At 41.0% G+C, this 13,454-nt stretch overlaps 1 protein-coding gene across 2 annotated transcripts; it reads right to left on the bottom strand.

The window, feature by feature from the left end:
* Positions 1-519: 519 nt before the first annotated feature.
* LOC120685274 (heterogeneous nuclear ribonucleoprotein 1-like) lies at positions 520-5,965 on the bottom strand. Of its 2 annotated transcripts, none has more exons than XM_039967095.1 (4): positions 5,766-5,965; positions 5,394-5,645; positions 4,079-5,251; positions 520-1,170 (listed from the first exon to the last, which is right to left on the bottom strand). In XM_039967095.1, exons 2-3 carry the CDS (start codon positions 5,613-5,615, stop codon positions 4,088-4,090), a joined length of 1,386 nt encoding a protein of 461 aa, XP_039823029.1. In that variant the 5' UTR covers positions 5,616-5,645; positions 5,766-5,965; the 3' UTR covers positions 520-1,170; positions 4,079-4,087. The 2 variants fall into 2 exon arrangements, with proteins under 2 accessions (XP_039823029.1, XP_039823030.1); XM_039967096.1 differs by having other exon boundaries at positions 528-1,170; positions 5,770-5,942.
* Positions 5,966-13,454: the final 7,489 nt, after the last annotated feature.

Raw genomic sequence — 13,454 nt, 5'->3', positions numbered from 1 at the left:
ATTTGACTCCAAGTTTCATTGTACAAGTTTTTTTTTTGCGAAGCTACTATTTTGAAAGTATCAAGATTGCTAATCCTCTAGGACCGTACGTTTTTTTTTATGCATGTTGTATTTGCTGCTACTATGAGTCAGAGCCTGATTTAGTGAATTCTGTGATGTTGAGTCGCTGACATGTGGGCCTAAGAACTGTTGAGATAAAATTATTTCCTAATTTTCCAACCATGCCGTGCAGTTATCCGGAACAATTGTTCATCCAAAAGTAGTACCTCAGGAAACAAATAAGTGTTTTCTAAGAGGGTATTCTAAATTGTAAGGACTGAAACAATTTTATCTCCGACACAGCAGGAGACAGCGACGGATGGTAAGCACTGTGGAAGGTGAATCATGAGCAAAAAAATGCAATGCAAGAGAACCTGACACCACCTAGTGTCCACTAGACAGAGAGATCCTGGAGAACATAAGCATCACAGTCAAATTACAGCCAGGAATCAGAATGTCCAGATGTACGAACGCACGCGATTCAAAACTGCCTTGGAAAAAGCCTTCCAAATGAATTAGAATATATTGTAGCAGCATTATTATTCTCCGGGGCCCAGAAGGGGGCATCCCCTCAAAAGTTTGCACTAGGGAAAAACGCAGACCAGACCTCTGGTACATACACTTCAGTAAGACAGGATAAAAAACCAAGAAAAGGTGAAAACTTATCATCCTCTGATAACAACAGCTAGCACACAAATCCGAAGGACGCTACTAGAGCAGTTTTCTCTACTATACCGACAAAAACCCGACAAAGGGGGTGGGTCTATATGGGAGGCAGCGCCGCCGTACAACTGAACACTCTCTAGATTATATATATCCCGCAATCTTAACTTCACATCATCTCATCCGACCAAAAAACACCCAAGGTTGCCAAAACCTAAACTCTCGCTGTAGGAAATCTGAAAACCCACAATCTCATGCCTTACATAAAATGCAAATACGTTTGAAAAGGTCCTCCAAGGATATATATCTGACCGCTTTGACCGACTCCCCTGGTCAGCTCTATTAACTAACCCATCTCTGTGAATCATGTGAGGTTCAAAATTTGCACCTGATGCACCTTCAGTCCTCTCCTGAACCTATTACGAGAAATGCTGTATGTGAAAGAAAGATTCCTAGGCGGCGTCATTCCTGCACAAGGCAAAGTAGTGAAGCTATTAGTAAATAACCCAAGACATGTAGCAAGATAAAGAGCACCAAAAAGTTGTGCTTGCCTAGTGTCATTGTACAGTTAGTGATTGATTTTTGCATATGCAATAAGCTTACAGGAATAGTTGATCATTTCCACAAATGAAATAAGTGCAGGAGTGCCTCACAAAATCATTGTTGGGCACTCCCTCACAGCTGCACCTCTTGTGCAGGACCCTCAGCTCACACACACACACAAGCACACTGGAGGTGGAAGAAGAAGTGAGATGAAGAGAAGCAGAGGAAGACACGAAGTGTTGCTGCTTAACTTCAGAGCTGCAGCTGCCCTTCTCTTTATACAAATTCAGTCAAGGTAAGATCTTTACAAGGTATGGCTTCTACAGTTAAGTGCAGCCACTACTACTACTTGCTACTGCTACCTTACTGCAACTTGTAGCTGCTACTATACACAATAGAGCCAAAGGGTGCTTAGCCTAGCGGTTAAGACACTCGAGCGGCACTCCACAGGTCCTGAGTTCGAATCCCCGTGGGAGCGAATTTCAGGCTGTGGTTAAAAAAATCCTCTCGCCGGTCCCGTGTGCCAAAGCACTGGTTAAGAGCCGGCCCAGGTCGGCCTGAGGACCGTGTATGGCCCAGGCAATTCCCAGGGGTTACGGTTCCCAGTGTCAGGGCGGGGCTGGGGTTCGGGGATTTTCTCGGTCGGGGAAGCCGATGCTTCTTCTTAGCTTAATACCGGTGGGGCGGTCTTTCCCCACCCGGCCGAGTTTTTTTTTTACTATACACAATAGTCACTTGCCGCCCAATTTAAGTGACAGGCTTGACTGAGGTGGAGCTAGAGCTCCTACCAGCATAGAAAAGAAGGCAAGCTAGAGCATGGTAATTATCCAACAATCATTAGATTTTTTTTGGCACTAGAAGTTCGCAATAAAAAAAGGATAAAATGGCCAACCCTCTACTACCATCTCTACCCCCAAAAAATGATGTGTATGTCCCACAAAGATAAAGGCCTCAAGATGCTGCGTAGCCCTGGTTACTAAAACGACGTTTAAACGTCGTGAAAATGACGTTTTCACGAGAAAACGTTCTTGTGAAATCGACGTTTAAACGTTAAAACGTCCGTTTAAACGATAAAACGTCCATCGTTTCGTTAAAATCTACCCTCTATTCGTTTCGTCGTTTTATCGTTTTAATAACCCTGTGCGTAGCTACCAAACGGCCTCAACCTGCTAAGTAGCTACCAAATTGCATCAGAAAGAAGAGTAGGCAAGCACAAAGTGCACCTTTTGGTTGTAAACTCAGATTATTTGAAACCCACTCATCAGATCAGATCAAGCAACTTTTGAAGTAAACTAGTCAGTACACACCATCCTGTACAAAACCAAAAGGGCAATTGTAGAACATATTCAAATGACTTTCTCGTGACACAGATGCAATGAATGGCGTTAGCAAACAAAGTGGCTTAAGGGAGTTGTGGAACAGCAGAGGGGGCTAGACCCAAAAGATCAAAAAAAGGCTGTAAGTAGCACCAAAACAGTCCAAACGACCAAATCTTGGATATATTAGCTTGTGCCAATATAATATGATTTATGTGCTAGCTCATATTTTCATGGAAACTAACTGATTATAACAAGAGAAATTTAGGGTCGGTAACCCCGAAGTGCCAGGTCGTGGGTTCGAGCGGCCTCCCCGCAGTTTACTGTGGGGGTAAGGCTTGCCCGTATATTTCCCTTCCCCAGACCCCACTCGAGTGGGAGCCTCTGGCACTGGGTCTGCCCTTTTTTACTTTCCCAAGTTGAAGGCCAGGGCTAAAGTTCAAATTTTCAATAGTAGCATATGAAAAGGGCAAAGTTTTAGACTAGCACTATGTACATTGAGGCTTTTGCTTATGCATAGTCATCATGTATAAACAACACTGTTGGCTATTGATTTTTTTCAAAATTTGTGTTGGTGCAGTTCGTAAGAGACATCTGGACAGAAAAAAAAAAGAGACATATTTAGGTGTGAACAAATGCCTTCATGAAGTCAGTTTGATCAATAATTGTTCAATTTGCTAAAGAGATCATGCTCAGGTTTATAACATTGGAATGAAGTCCCTTGAACAACAAGCCATGTTAGGACACTTGTGGCATACCACATGAGTTGAGGCCCCGAACTAGACTGAATGACATTGCAAGCCTTTGTCAGAAAATGGATTGAAGTTTTTATCAGTAGCCAGTGTTACACTAAAACTAAGAAACGTAAGCTGATAGTGGATATGATGCTTGTCTGGCCATCCCAGCTAGCCAGTGTAAAATAAGATACTTTAACAGCATCTTCAAATTTACAGTCAAATCGTGAATCTATACCCCCATTAGCATTTTCTAGCTCCTAATAATTGTAATATTTGATCGAGCAACCATTACTAGCACCTTATGCAGCTGTTGCACCACAAAATACAAAAATGAAAGAAAGAAAGGAAAGGTTCCATATATGAAATAATGAAAGTAACTACTTAACCATGCACATCTTTGTCTGCACTTCACAGAGATTTAAAATTCCAAATGTCATAAGTAAATTTCTGTAGTGTTCCCAGAACTAAGAGCAGCACCAATAGTTCAAATCAACAATAAATGAACAAAGTTTCTATGTGCAAATACGCATTATAATGTAAGTGCTTCATCCAGAATCACAGTTTAAATACAGGTTACCCTCAACATTTCTCCTTATTCAGCAGATTGCATAGTAGTATAATCAAACTACTTCAATCTAATAATTGACAAACTATCAAAAATTAACAAAATGTTGACAAAGATATCAATCTAATAATTGACAAACTATCAAAAATTAACAAAATGTTGACAAAATATTGACAAACTAATAAAATGTTGACACATGAAAGGAAATGTCTAACCTCTATCAGTCAATGCCCCATGTAACCTGCTGAACTCTTTGCTGTAACATCTGAAGCTGAATTGCCGAGCCCATAACCAAATGGGCTGGTTCCATCAAGCTCAGAAGTTCCAGATCTCCAAGTTGTGTCTCCATAGATGGAGCCACCACCTGCTGATGAATCTCCAAAGTTCCTCGCATACCCATTGGTTGATTGGTTGAAGGTATTGACACCACCTGATCCAGCATTCCTTCCATAAGCACTGGAACCCAGACCAAAGTTGTTTTCACTGGATCCATAGCCAAAGTTTCCAGTACCATAACCAGAGGCGCCACTAGCACCTTGAGCAGGCACAGGAGGGTTTCCCCAGTTCACATTGTTGTTCCCAATTCCACTAAGGCCACCATTTCCAGATGACACAAAGGAATTAGAGCTTGCGGAGTTGGAAGAGTAATTAAGCCCTGAATTACCCCATAGGTTACGAGCCAGTGAGTTAAACACTGATCCATTATTATCATTCACTCCACCATAGCTAATGCTGCTATTGAATCTACCAGAATTTCCATTGTAGTATGGATTAAGCTGCCGTCCATACTGGAGACTATTATTGAAACTAGAGCCACCTCCAATACCTGGGTTCATCCCTGGGTCAAAATTCATACCAATTCCATAACTACCACCAAACGATGGATAACCACTGCGCCCTCCTGACAAAAGCCCAAACCTTGCATCCATCCTCATCCCGTAGCCACCGACTGGGCTCGGATTATAACCTTGGGTATATCCATTGAGGATATTGGCTCTACCCATGACATAGTTGAATCCACCGACAGGAGAGCGCATGCTAGGTCCAGGTGACAGTTCCTTAGGAACAGCCCGCTTCACCTCAACCATCTTACCATTCAGTTCATGGAACGTCTTGAACAATGCCTTGTCCACGGCATCTTCTGAATCATAGGTGATGAACCCAAACCCTCTAGGTCGCTGCGTGTTGTGGTCATACATCACCACAACATCAGTGATCGTCCCAAACTGTTCAAAATACTTCCTGAAGTCTGCTTCGGTCACGGTGGAAGCCAAACCACCGACGAATATCTTCTTCGTGCGACTGGGCCCTGGTGATCCATGAGTGCTGCCACCGCTCTTGCTCAGAGCATGCTGATCATCTCTGGGGACAGCTTTCTTCGCCTCCACCTGACAAATCACATCCAAACATACTGAATTATTCGCAAGGGCAGCAACTAGCACGAGATATGAACCGATGCAATCTAGAGGCATGGATCTAGCATCACAGCAAGAGCCTAGCATTTGTAAAAAAACAGTTTTTTTTGCTCACCATCCGGCCGTCGATCATGTGTTTCTCCATAATCACCTGCTCGGCGACAGCAGGGTCGGCGAACACGATGAACCCGAAGCCTCGAGCGCGGCCGGTGGCCCGGTCGCGCATGATGACGGCCTCCACCACCTCACCATACTTGTCGAAGTACTCCCGGAGGCGGTCCTCGTTGGTGTCCCACGAGATTCCGCCGATGAACAGCTTCCCGGCGTCCGCCTCCATCTCCCGCCGCCGCCGCCGCCACCAACCGACCTGCACGCGTGCACACACGACGCCAGCAGGGGCGCGCCCAGTACGGGAGTAATTGGGTCAGATCCGAATGCGGATGCTCGGTTCCGCAGAGCAAGAAGGGAAGGGGAAGGGCGGCGGTACCTAGTGGATGATCGCCGCCGGCGAAGACCTCTCCCAGTCGCCGCCGCTCGCCCAGCGCCGCTGCCACCGGCGAGGAACCGAGACGCCAGCCACTACGGATCGGATCGGGGAGAGGGAGAGGCAGAGGAGGATAGTTTGGGGAAGGAGAGGAAGCCTCTTTGTTTCCCGGATGATTTAATTCATTTCTCGCCTATTTTCGGTACAAGCTCCGGAATAAAGGAGCTGAGTCTGTCCTTAGGGCCCCACTATACTGCACTAAGGTCCTGTTTGGCACAACTTCGTATGGTATTTATATGAGCATGTAGATTAATGTAAAAACGGTATATACTTCCATAGTTCATCAATTGTTCCTTGCCCGGCTTTCATAGCTCCATTTACTTCCTCGTGCTTTTCTGATTTTGTAACGTTTTTGTAAATTTTTGCATGTCTACTCTAGCCAGGTGATACAGTCATAATTGTAAATTCTAGGGTCTTTCTTGTTGTTTTCACTACTATGTATCAACTTTGTTATCTTAGTGGAGCAACTAAATTTGGTGAAGATGAATATCCATCAATCTTATTTCTTATGGAGCAATGAAGGGAGTTAAGATTCATCACCTCCTAACAATTCTCCCTTTCTTCTTTCATGGTAAAATCAAGCAACTGATATTTTTTTCCATGTCTTATGAAAAGTGGATGGGAAAACTTTTTGGCTCTCCTGTGATGTGGCGTGCACTCTTATTATAAAATGCCTTTATCATAAAAGTATACGTTTTTATTGTGATATAAGAGTTGTTTCTTTCGTAATGAAATGGTTTGTACTATTATTAACGCCACCTTTCGCACCTTGTGCTCCATCCGCTCCTCCACCTAAGAATTTTGTTGTTACATGCTCATGAGATCCGCCCCCTATGCTCATGTGTTCCGCCTCGTTGTGCCACGTCATTCTCGATGTAGTATATCGTGTTATTAGGGAGTTATAACATTTGTTTCCTTTGCGAACATGGTCGTAATGTAATGGTTTGCTCACAGGTGGGCGAGCAACTGGTATGGAGTTTGACTCCTCGACTCCGCACCAGGACCTATATACCAAGATAATTCTCCCCGATTCCGCACCAGGACCTATACACCAAGATAATTTGGTTATAGCCTCTCATACGTGGAGCTGCAATACGATCCTATTATTTGTATAGTGATGGATGAATCTCCACAAAAGATGTGATTATATGCATATGTAGTATGTAGGTGCAAGTGGCATGCGAGTGTACACGAGTATATTTTGCACGCATAATTCAAATATTATAGGTATACCCTATTAAGAAACATAAAGTCTATTTACAATGTTGTGTTAAATCCATTTGGTCATATATATCTACATATATTTACATATGCATGACTTCTCCATTGCAATAGTACATCGCTACATGTTTAGTTTAGTTTGAATAATTATAGTTCATTGTGGGATTTTTAAATGAATAAGAATGTGAACTAATAGGAGTCACTTCTAGATAGTCTTCTATTTAAGAAAAAGTTGACATGCACCATGCCACTTGATCTCTCCAAGATTGATATATTCATATATATCAATGTGTCACTCTTTTTTTATGTGCTACTCCCTCCGTCCTAAATTATTAGTTGTTTAGCTTTTCTAAATATATAATTTTTGCTATGCATCTAGATATATATCATGTCTAGGTGCATAGTAAAAATCAACATATCGAGATTTTCCACAACGACTAATAATTTGGAACAGAAGGAGTACATACATTTCACAATAACTATAAATTTCTAATAGCTTACATAATATTTTTGTATCACATATAAAACTTCACATAGCTATCTACATCCAAACCTAACATTACACATGTATCCTCATTTATATGAATTTTGGGTGTTCACTTAGCATTATATGTGATAAAATTCTTGTTTGTTAGTATGTACAATTACAAATTGTAATAGTCTTATAGGCACAAACCACCAGCATATAGTTGTTCATCTTTAATTTTCAGTAGTAAATGATTGGTACGCACTTTAGGAATTTTTTACCAAACCCTATGATTTTGCTAGAAAGGAAAACAAAGAGATCATACAGACTTCTATTGTTTTCGTTGAAGTAGCTAAATTAGGAATGTATTGCAATATTGGTTCACCCCTTATCTTTTGCTACATTTTTTATTTTCTCTGTTTTGGCGTAAATCTAAAGCTGAATCGTTGAATATGATATGGGTATTATAGGTATTTCAAAGGGGCAGCGTGGCACCTTACCATGTGGAAGGCTAATGATACAGCCAAACTAGTCACTAGCTCGTCTTATTAAGGCCACCTATATGGGCACATATGAATTTTCTAATATGCAAATAATTAAAATAGTAATCCCTCAGTTTGACAATGTTTGCCAGTCTACATACCTAGGTGGCATTGAATAATCGACATTTCAGAAAATTGAATCAAATTTGGATGTTTTCAGATTTATTAGCTAGTAGAAGTTCTTCTATCCAATGAAACAAATAATCATTTAATTTGATGAAAAAGATATTTAGCTTTATGCCTCCAAAAAATGCAGATCAAACAAGTACCATCTAATATTGTTCTACAATTCAATTAGACATAAAAAAAATTAATTGCTTTATTCGGTTCCACTTCCAGACAATATAATTTTGTTCTCCATCAAGCATGTGCATATATATAATCCCCTTTTTGTTTGTAATTACAGGAAATGGAACAACATTACACACCTACATCGATATCATTTTTATGACCATAATATTGAAACAAATCCCTAGAGATGTAGGGGTACATTGTTTACAAAGTTGTATACCAATTACGGGCCTAGCTATTGCTGGCCTCAATATACCAAAAAAGGTAGATCTCTATGGGTAAGCTACCTAATCTTTAGGATTGTGACTCACCTGATTTGTGGCACAAAAACTAATCAGAACCACTTGGTGCATGCTGGGCTGGCCTAGCAGCAGGTGCCATGCTATTTTTGTACTTTCGGGACACCTTTGAAAATTTGTGATTGGAGGAGAGGATAAAAAAAGAAGCACCCGTGCCACACTGCATGACGATGTGTGCCTTTTTCCGGTGGCTTGTTGGAGAAGCTGATGTATTTTATTACTGCATAAAGAACATCTGTTCAAGTTGCTACAGCTGCAGGCGATCGATCGATCTAGAGAGTGCCAAGCACATAAACATATAAACATATAGTAAGACGGTGTTTAGTTCATGAAAAGTTTTGAGTTTGGTACTGTAGCACTTTTGTTGTTATTTGGAAATTAATGTCTAATTATGGACTAATTAGGCTTAAAATATTCGTCTCCTCATTTCAAGTTGAACTGTGTAGGTAGTTATTTTTTTTAACTGCATTTAATGCTTTATGCATGTATCCGAAGATTCGATGTGACGGGTACTATAGAAAAAATTTTGGGAACTAAACAGTGCCTAAATAATGATGCTAGAAGCAAATGGCATAATGTGCACGCATGGAACCCTATTCTACGCTTCACAAATCACAATGTTGAGCCGAATCTTTTTGCTGTTGCTGTTGCTCAGCATGTACCATTGTCTGAAAAATACGAGCACCATACTTTTTGATAAAAATATCCACATCCTGAAGCAAACTATGGCAAATCTTGGAAGTAAAATCTATACCTGGCACCAACCAAAAAGAAAAAAAAAACTATGCATGCACATCACAACCAATCTGTGCATATATACAGATTACAGAATATCCATATGCATTGCATCCGAGAGGAATGTGTGGAGGGGAGTAGCACAGAAGCTGTAGATATTTTTGCCTCATTTATAGTGAATTTTGCCAGAAAGTCCGGGTCGTGAAAATATTTTTGCTTGATTGGCCATTTATTTTATTTGTTCAAAGTCCCACATCATCTGTTTATAAGTTTTTATTATATTACTTCTTTCTTTTTGCAAGGATAGTACTATTTTCTTGTTAAAAGTTGTAGGCATAGCCAAAACAGCAAGGAAAGATGCATCACATTTATTTGTACTTTTGAATATTTAATCTTATTATATAGTTTAGGAAAAGTACCTGCCCTATATTTAGAAGTTTCCACAGGTTGACTTTGGAGGAGCCAACTTGACTTTGCTTTCTTGCTGGTTCTCATGCCAAAGCCATGCAAAGTATGCAACTTGCTTACTTCTATCCGCAAGTTTAGTATTTTCTAAAAAGAAACTAATGTTATATCAGAAGAAGCATATGATAGTACAAAGATTTTGGGACTAGCTAATAACCATGTTTACTGGTTTTGCTCACTCCAAGTTGCAAGTTTGGTGGTGCAGCATGTGCCACGACTCACAAATCCTTTGATCTCTACACATTTCCAGTTACTGGCGATTGTTATTTCATTTGAACGCCTAAATATTTGCTCAGATCTCCTTCAAACACTTGAGTTTTACAAAAACTTCATATGAGGCAATATGAACAATAGCAAAGGTTAAACTTTTTTTTTTTGTTGAACTGATGAGCTCATATATAGTAGTGACTAGAGTGAAACTTGGTTTGTACAAATTACCTATGTCTAGGTAGAACTAAGATTAAACTAAGGGTGATGCTTCAGCATGAGCAACTAGATTACAGGTGACCTGCACACGCTAGCTTGCGCGGGCCATAATTGCTGTACCATCATGGATGCAGCTGCATTTGAACTTTGGGCTGGGGCTAATGACGGTGACCAGCAAGAAAAAAAATAATCAAGTATCAGTCGCCATCAGATCCAACGATATCTGCAGGGGTGGAGCTGCAGCTTCCCACCGGGGTCCGCCGACCCCGACGAAATCTGTAAAATACAATGTAAATCACTGTTCATACTTGTTAATAGTGATTGATGACCCCATCGTATGGTAGACAAGACCCCATTGAGCTTGTGGCCTAGCTTCGCCCCTGGATATCTGTCTGTGTATGACCTAACCAACCTCGCCTACAGCAAAGTCTCACCAAATATAGATAGGCGTTTCAAGTCAAGGTAGAAAAAGAAAGATCAGAGGAAAAATAAAAGAGATGTAGGAAAGGAATTGCTTGAGGTGGGCCTTTTTGGGCCGATTTCTATCTCATATGGGCTTAAGTATCCATACACGAAAAGATTGAACGATAACTATGGCAATTGTGAGTGTAAATTCAAATCCAAACACTTGGCCTTATTGGGTTAAAATGATAGGATCGAAGTCAAAATAAGAAAAAACTTGATGGGCCAAGGTATGTCAGGCTGGTAGGGTCTCAGAGAGATCCGACAAGACAGAGCTGATTGGCTGGTGATAGTATAATCCAGGTAGGGTCGGCTGGCACAGCAGATGCGTGAGAGTGAGTGACGGAGGCTGGATGGAGTACTCCCTCCGTCCGGAAATGATCTACGTATTTTGACTAGGAAAAGTCAAACTTTATAAACTTTGACTAATAATTAGTTAAATTATATGTATAATTAGTTTATAAAATTTATGTCAATACATATGTATTCAAAGAGGTTTTGAGATGACATTGAGTTATTCGTAATTGACATTATATTCTAAGAGTGATTAATAAGTCAAACTTTACTTCGAATGACTTTCTCTAGTCAAAATATGTAGATCATTTCCGAACGGAGGGAGTATTTGTTTACTTGGTTCATGGAATAAAGTCTCGTGGCCCCGGTGATAGATGTGTGTGTGTCTACAGCCAGTGGCGAAGCCACGTATTGGCCTGTGGATGCGGATGCACCCCCCACAAATCCAAAAACAAGTTATTACCATCAAATTTTGACCATGTATGCATCCCCCTTGGGCCAATATGCTGCACCCCCCACAGCCCAGCTCAAGCAGCAAGCCCAGTTAACTTGAGCCCATCACAGAAAGCCAGCAGCATCTTTTTTATTTTTATATTTTTCAAAAATATTTTTTACAGAAATATATTTTCAATTTTACAATTTACAGTTTTGTACCCCTACCGCCCGGCAGGAGGGCGGCAGGGACTTATATGCAAATAAAAAAAATTATTTGCGCGGACGCCCTGGGCGGCAGGGGGCCTGCCGCCCGGCAGGGGGGCGGCAGGCTCCCCACCACTGTATAAAGGCTTCTCTCCCCCCTCCCCCCTCATTTGCTTCCCACGACATCCAGAGAGCGGGAGGGAGAGAGGAGGGGTGAGGGAGGAAGTTGTAACGGCGAAGCCCTGCCGGATTTTGGATCGTAATCGCAGGTAATAAATATTTCTCAACTTTCTCGATCTAAATTATTTGTATGTTTAATTCTAAATTATTTGTATGTTTAATTCTATAATTAGTGTATGCAGCATTAATGATATTTTAGTGATTTAGTTAATGTTTTTAATATAATTTAGGTAGAATTAAGATTAGTTTTGAGAAAAACCAATTAGGTTTACCAACCAATTTTGTGGTATTGATTAGTTGTTTAATATGAGAAAAAATTTCGAGAAATAGTCAGAAATTATAGAAAATGCAAGAAAATGTTAGAAAAGTTTATGAAAATGTAAGATAAATTATAGAAAATGCAGAAAAATTTAGAAAATATTAGAAAAATATATTTATTAAAATATATTGTACAAAAACTGTAGGAAATGCAAGAAAATGTTAGAAAAGTTTATGAAAATTTAAGATAAATTGTAGAAAAATGCAGAAAAATTGTAGAAAATGCAGAAAACTTATATTTTTTTGTGTTAGGTATGGCCGAAGATACGCCAGCTCTACTTGACGGAGTCATAGACTCGTCGCACCGATCCTTCCTTGCAGTGGTTCAGCGCGTGAAACTTAACGTGCTGCGTCCACGTCCACCAGCGGAGTTTGTTCCTGTTGACCCACGATGGGTGCCTATGTGATATGTCGTCGGATTATGTTTCTAAGAATACGTTTGTTTCGTATACGTTTCGTACATAATGTACTTACCTTTGATCGTTCTATTTTTCAGGTTGAGTGAGGCTGGTCTTCTTACTATATGTCGTCTTGCTGAGAGTGGTTCAGTAAAGCTGGACAGGTCCCTACTGACGGCTCTGGTTGATAGATGGAGGCATGAGACAAACACCTTTCACCTCCCTTGTGGGGAGATGACACCGACCCTTCAGGACGTTGCGATGCTGCTGGGTCTTCCTATCAGTGGGGATGCCGTAGGGCCTCGCGTCGTCCCGCCTACGTGGTTGGACGATCTAGAAGAGCGTTTTGCAAATATTGACATCGCGATTGATGTAGAAGAGCACCCAAAAGCAACAGGGCCTGCCAAGGCATGGATCCTGCAGTTCCAGGTACATACTTTGTTTTGTTACGATTAATGTTAGAGTTATGCTTTTGACTAGTGCAGTTATGGTTTTATTTTATAATTGATCTCGTACTCATAAATGTTCATCTTATCTATGCAGCCCGACAATTTGGCACATGATGCTGATGATGATAGCGTCACTCGATCCCTTGAGGCATACCTGTTGTGGTTGTTTGAATACATAATGTTCAACAACTCACACTGGGCCTATGTGGATAGGGTGCTTGTGCCTTACGCACAGGAGATCGCAGAGGCAGCTGTGGAAGAAATGCCTCAATACAGTTGGGGTTCAGCGGTACTTGCAGTCACGTACCGTGGCCTCTGCAAGGCATCGGTGCAAAATAAGCACAATGCAATTCTTACAGGATGTCCGATTCTGCTACAGGATGGCCGGGGTGGTTAGGATGTGCTTCTAGCTGTTTCTGTATTTTTGTTATGGACATGTCATCATGT

This window comes from Panicum virgatum, chromosome 8N (assembly GCF_016808335.1).
Source record: "Panicum virgatum strain AP13 chromosome 8N, P.virgatum_v5, whole genome shotgun sequence".
Lineage (NCBI taxonomy): Eukaryota > Viridiplantae > Streptophyta > Magnoliopsida > Poales > Poaceae > Panicum > Panicum virgatum.
The sequence above is the reverse complement of the archived record's forward strand: the minus strand, read 5'-3'. Positions and strand labels throughout refer to the sequence as shown.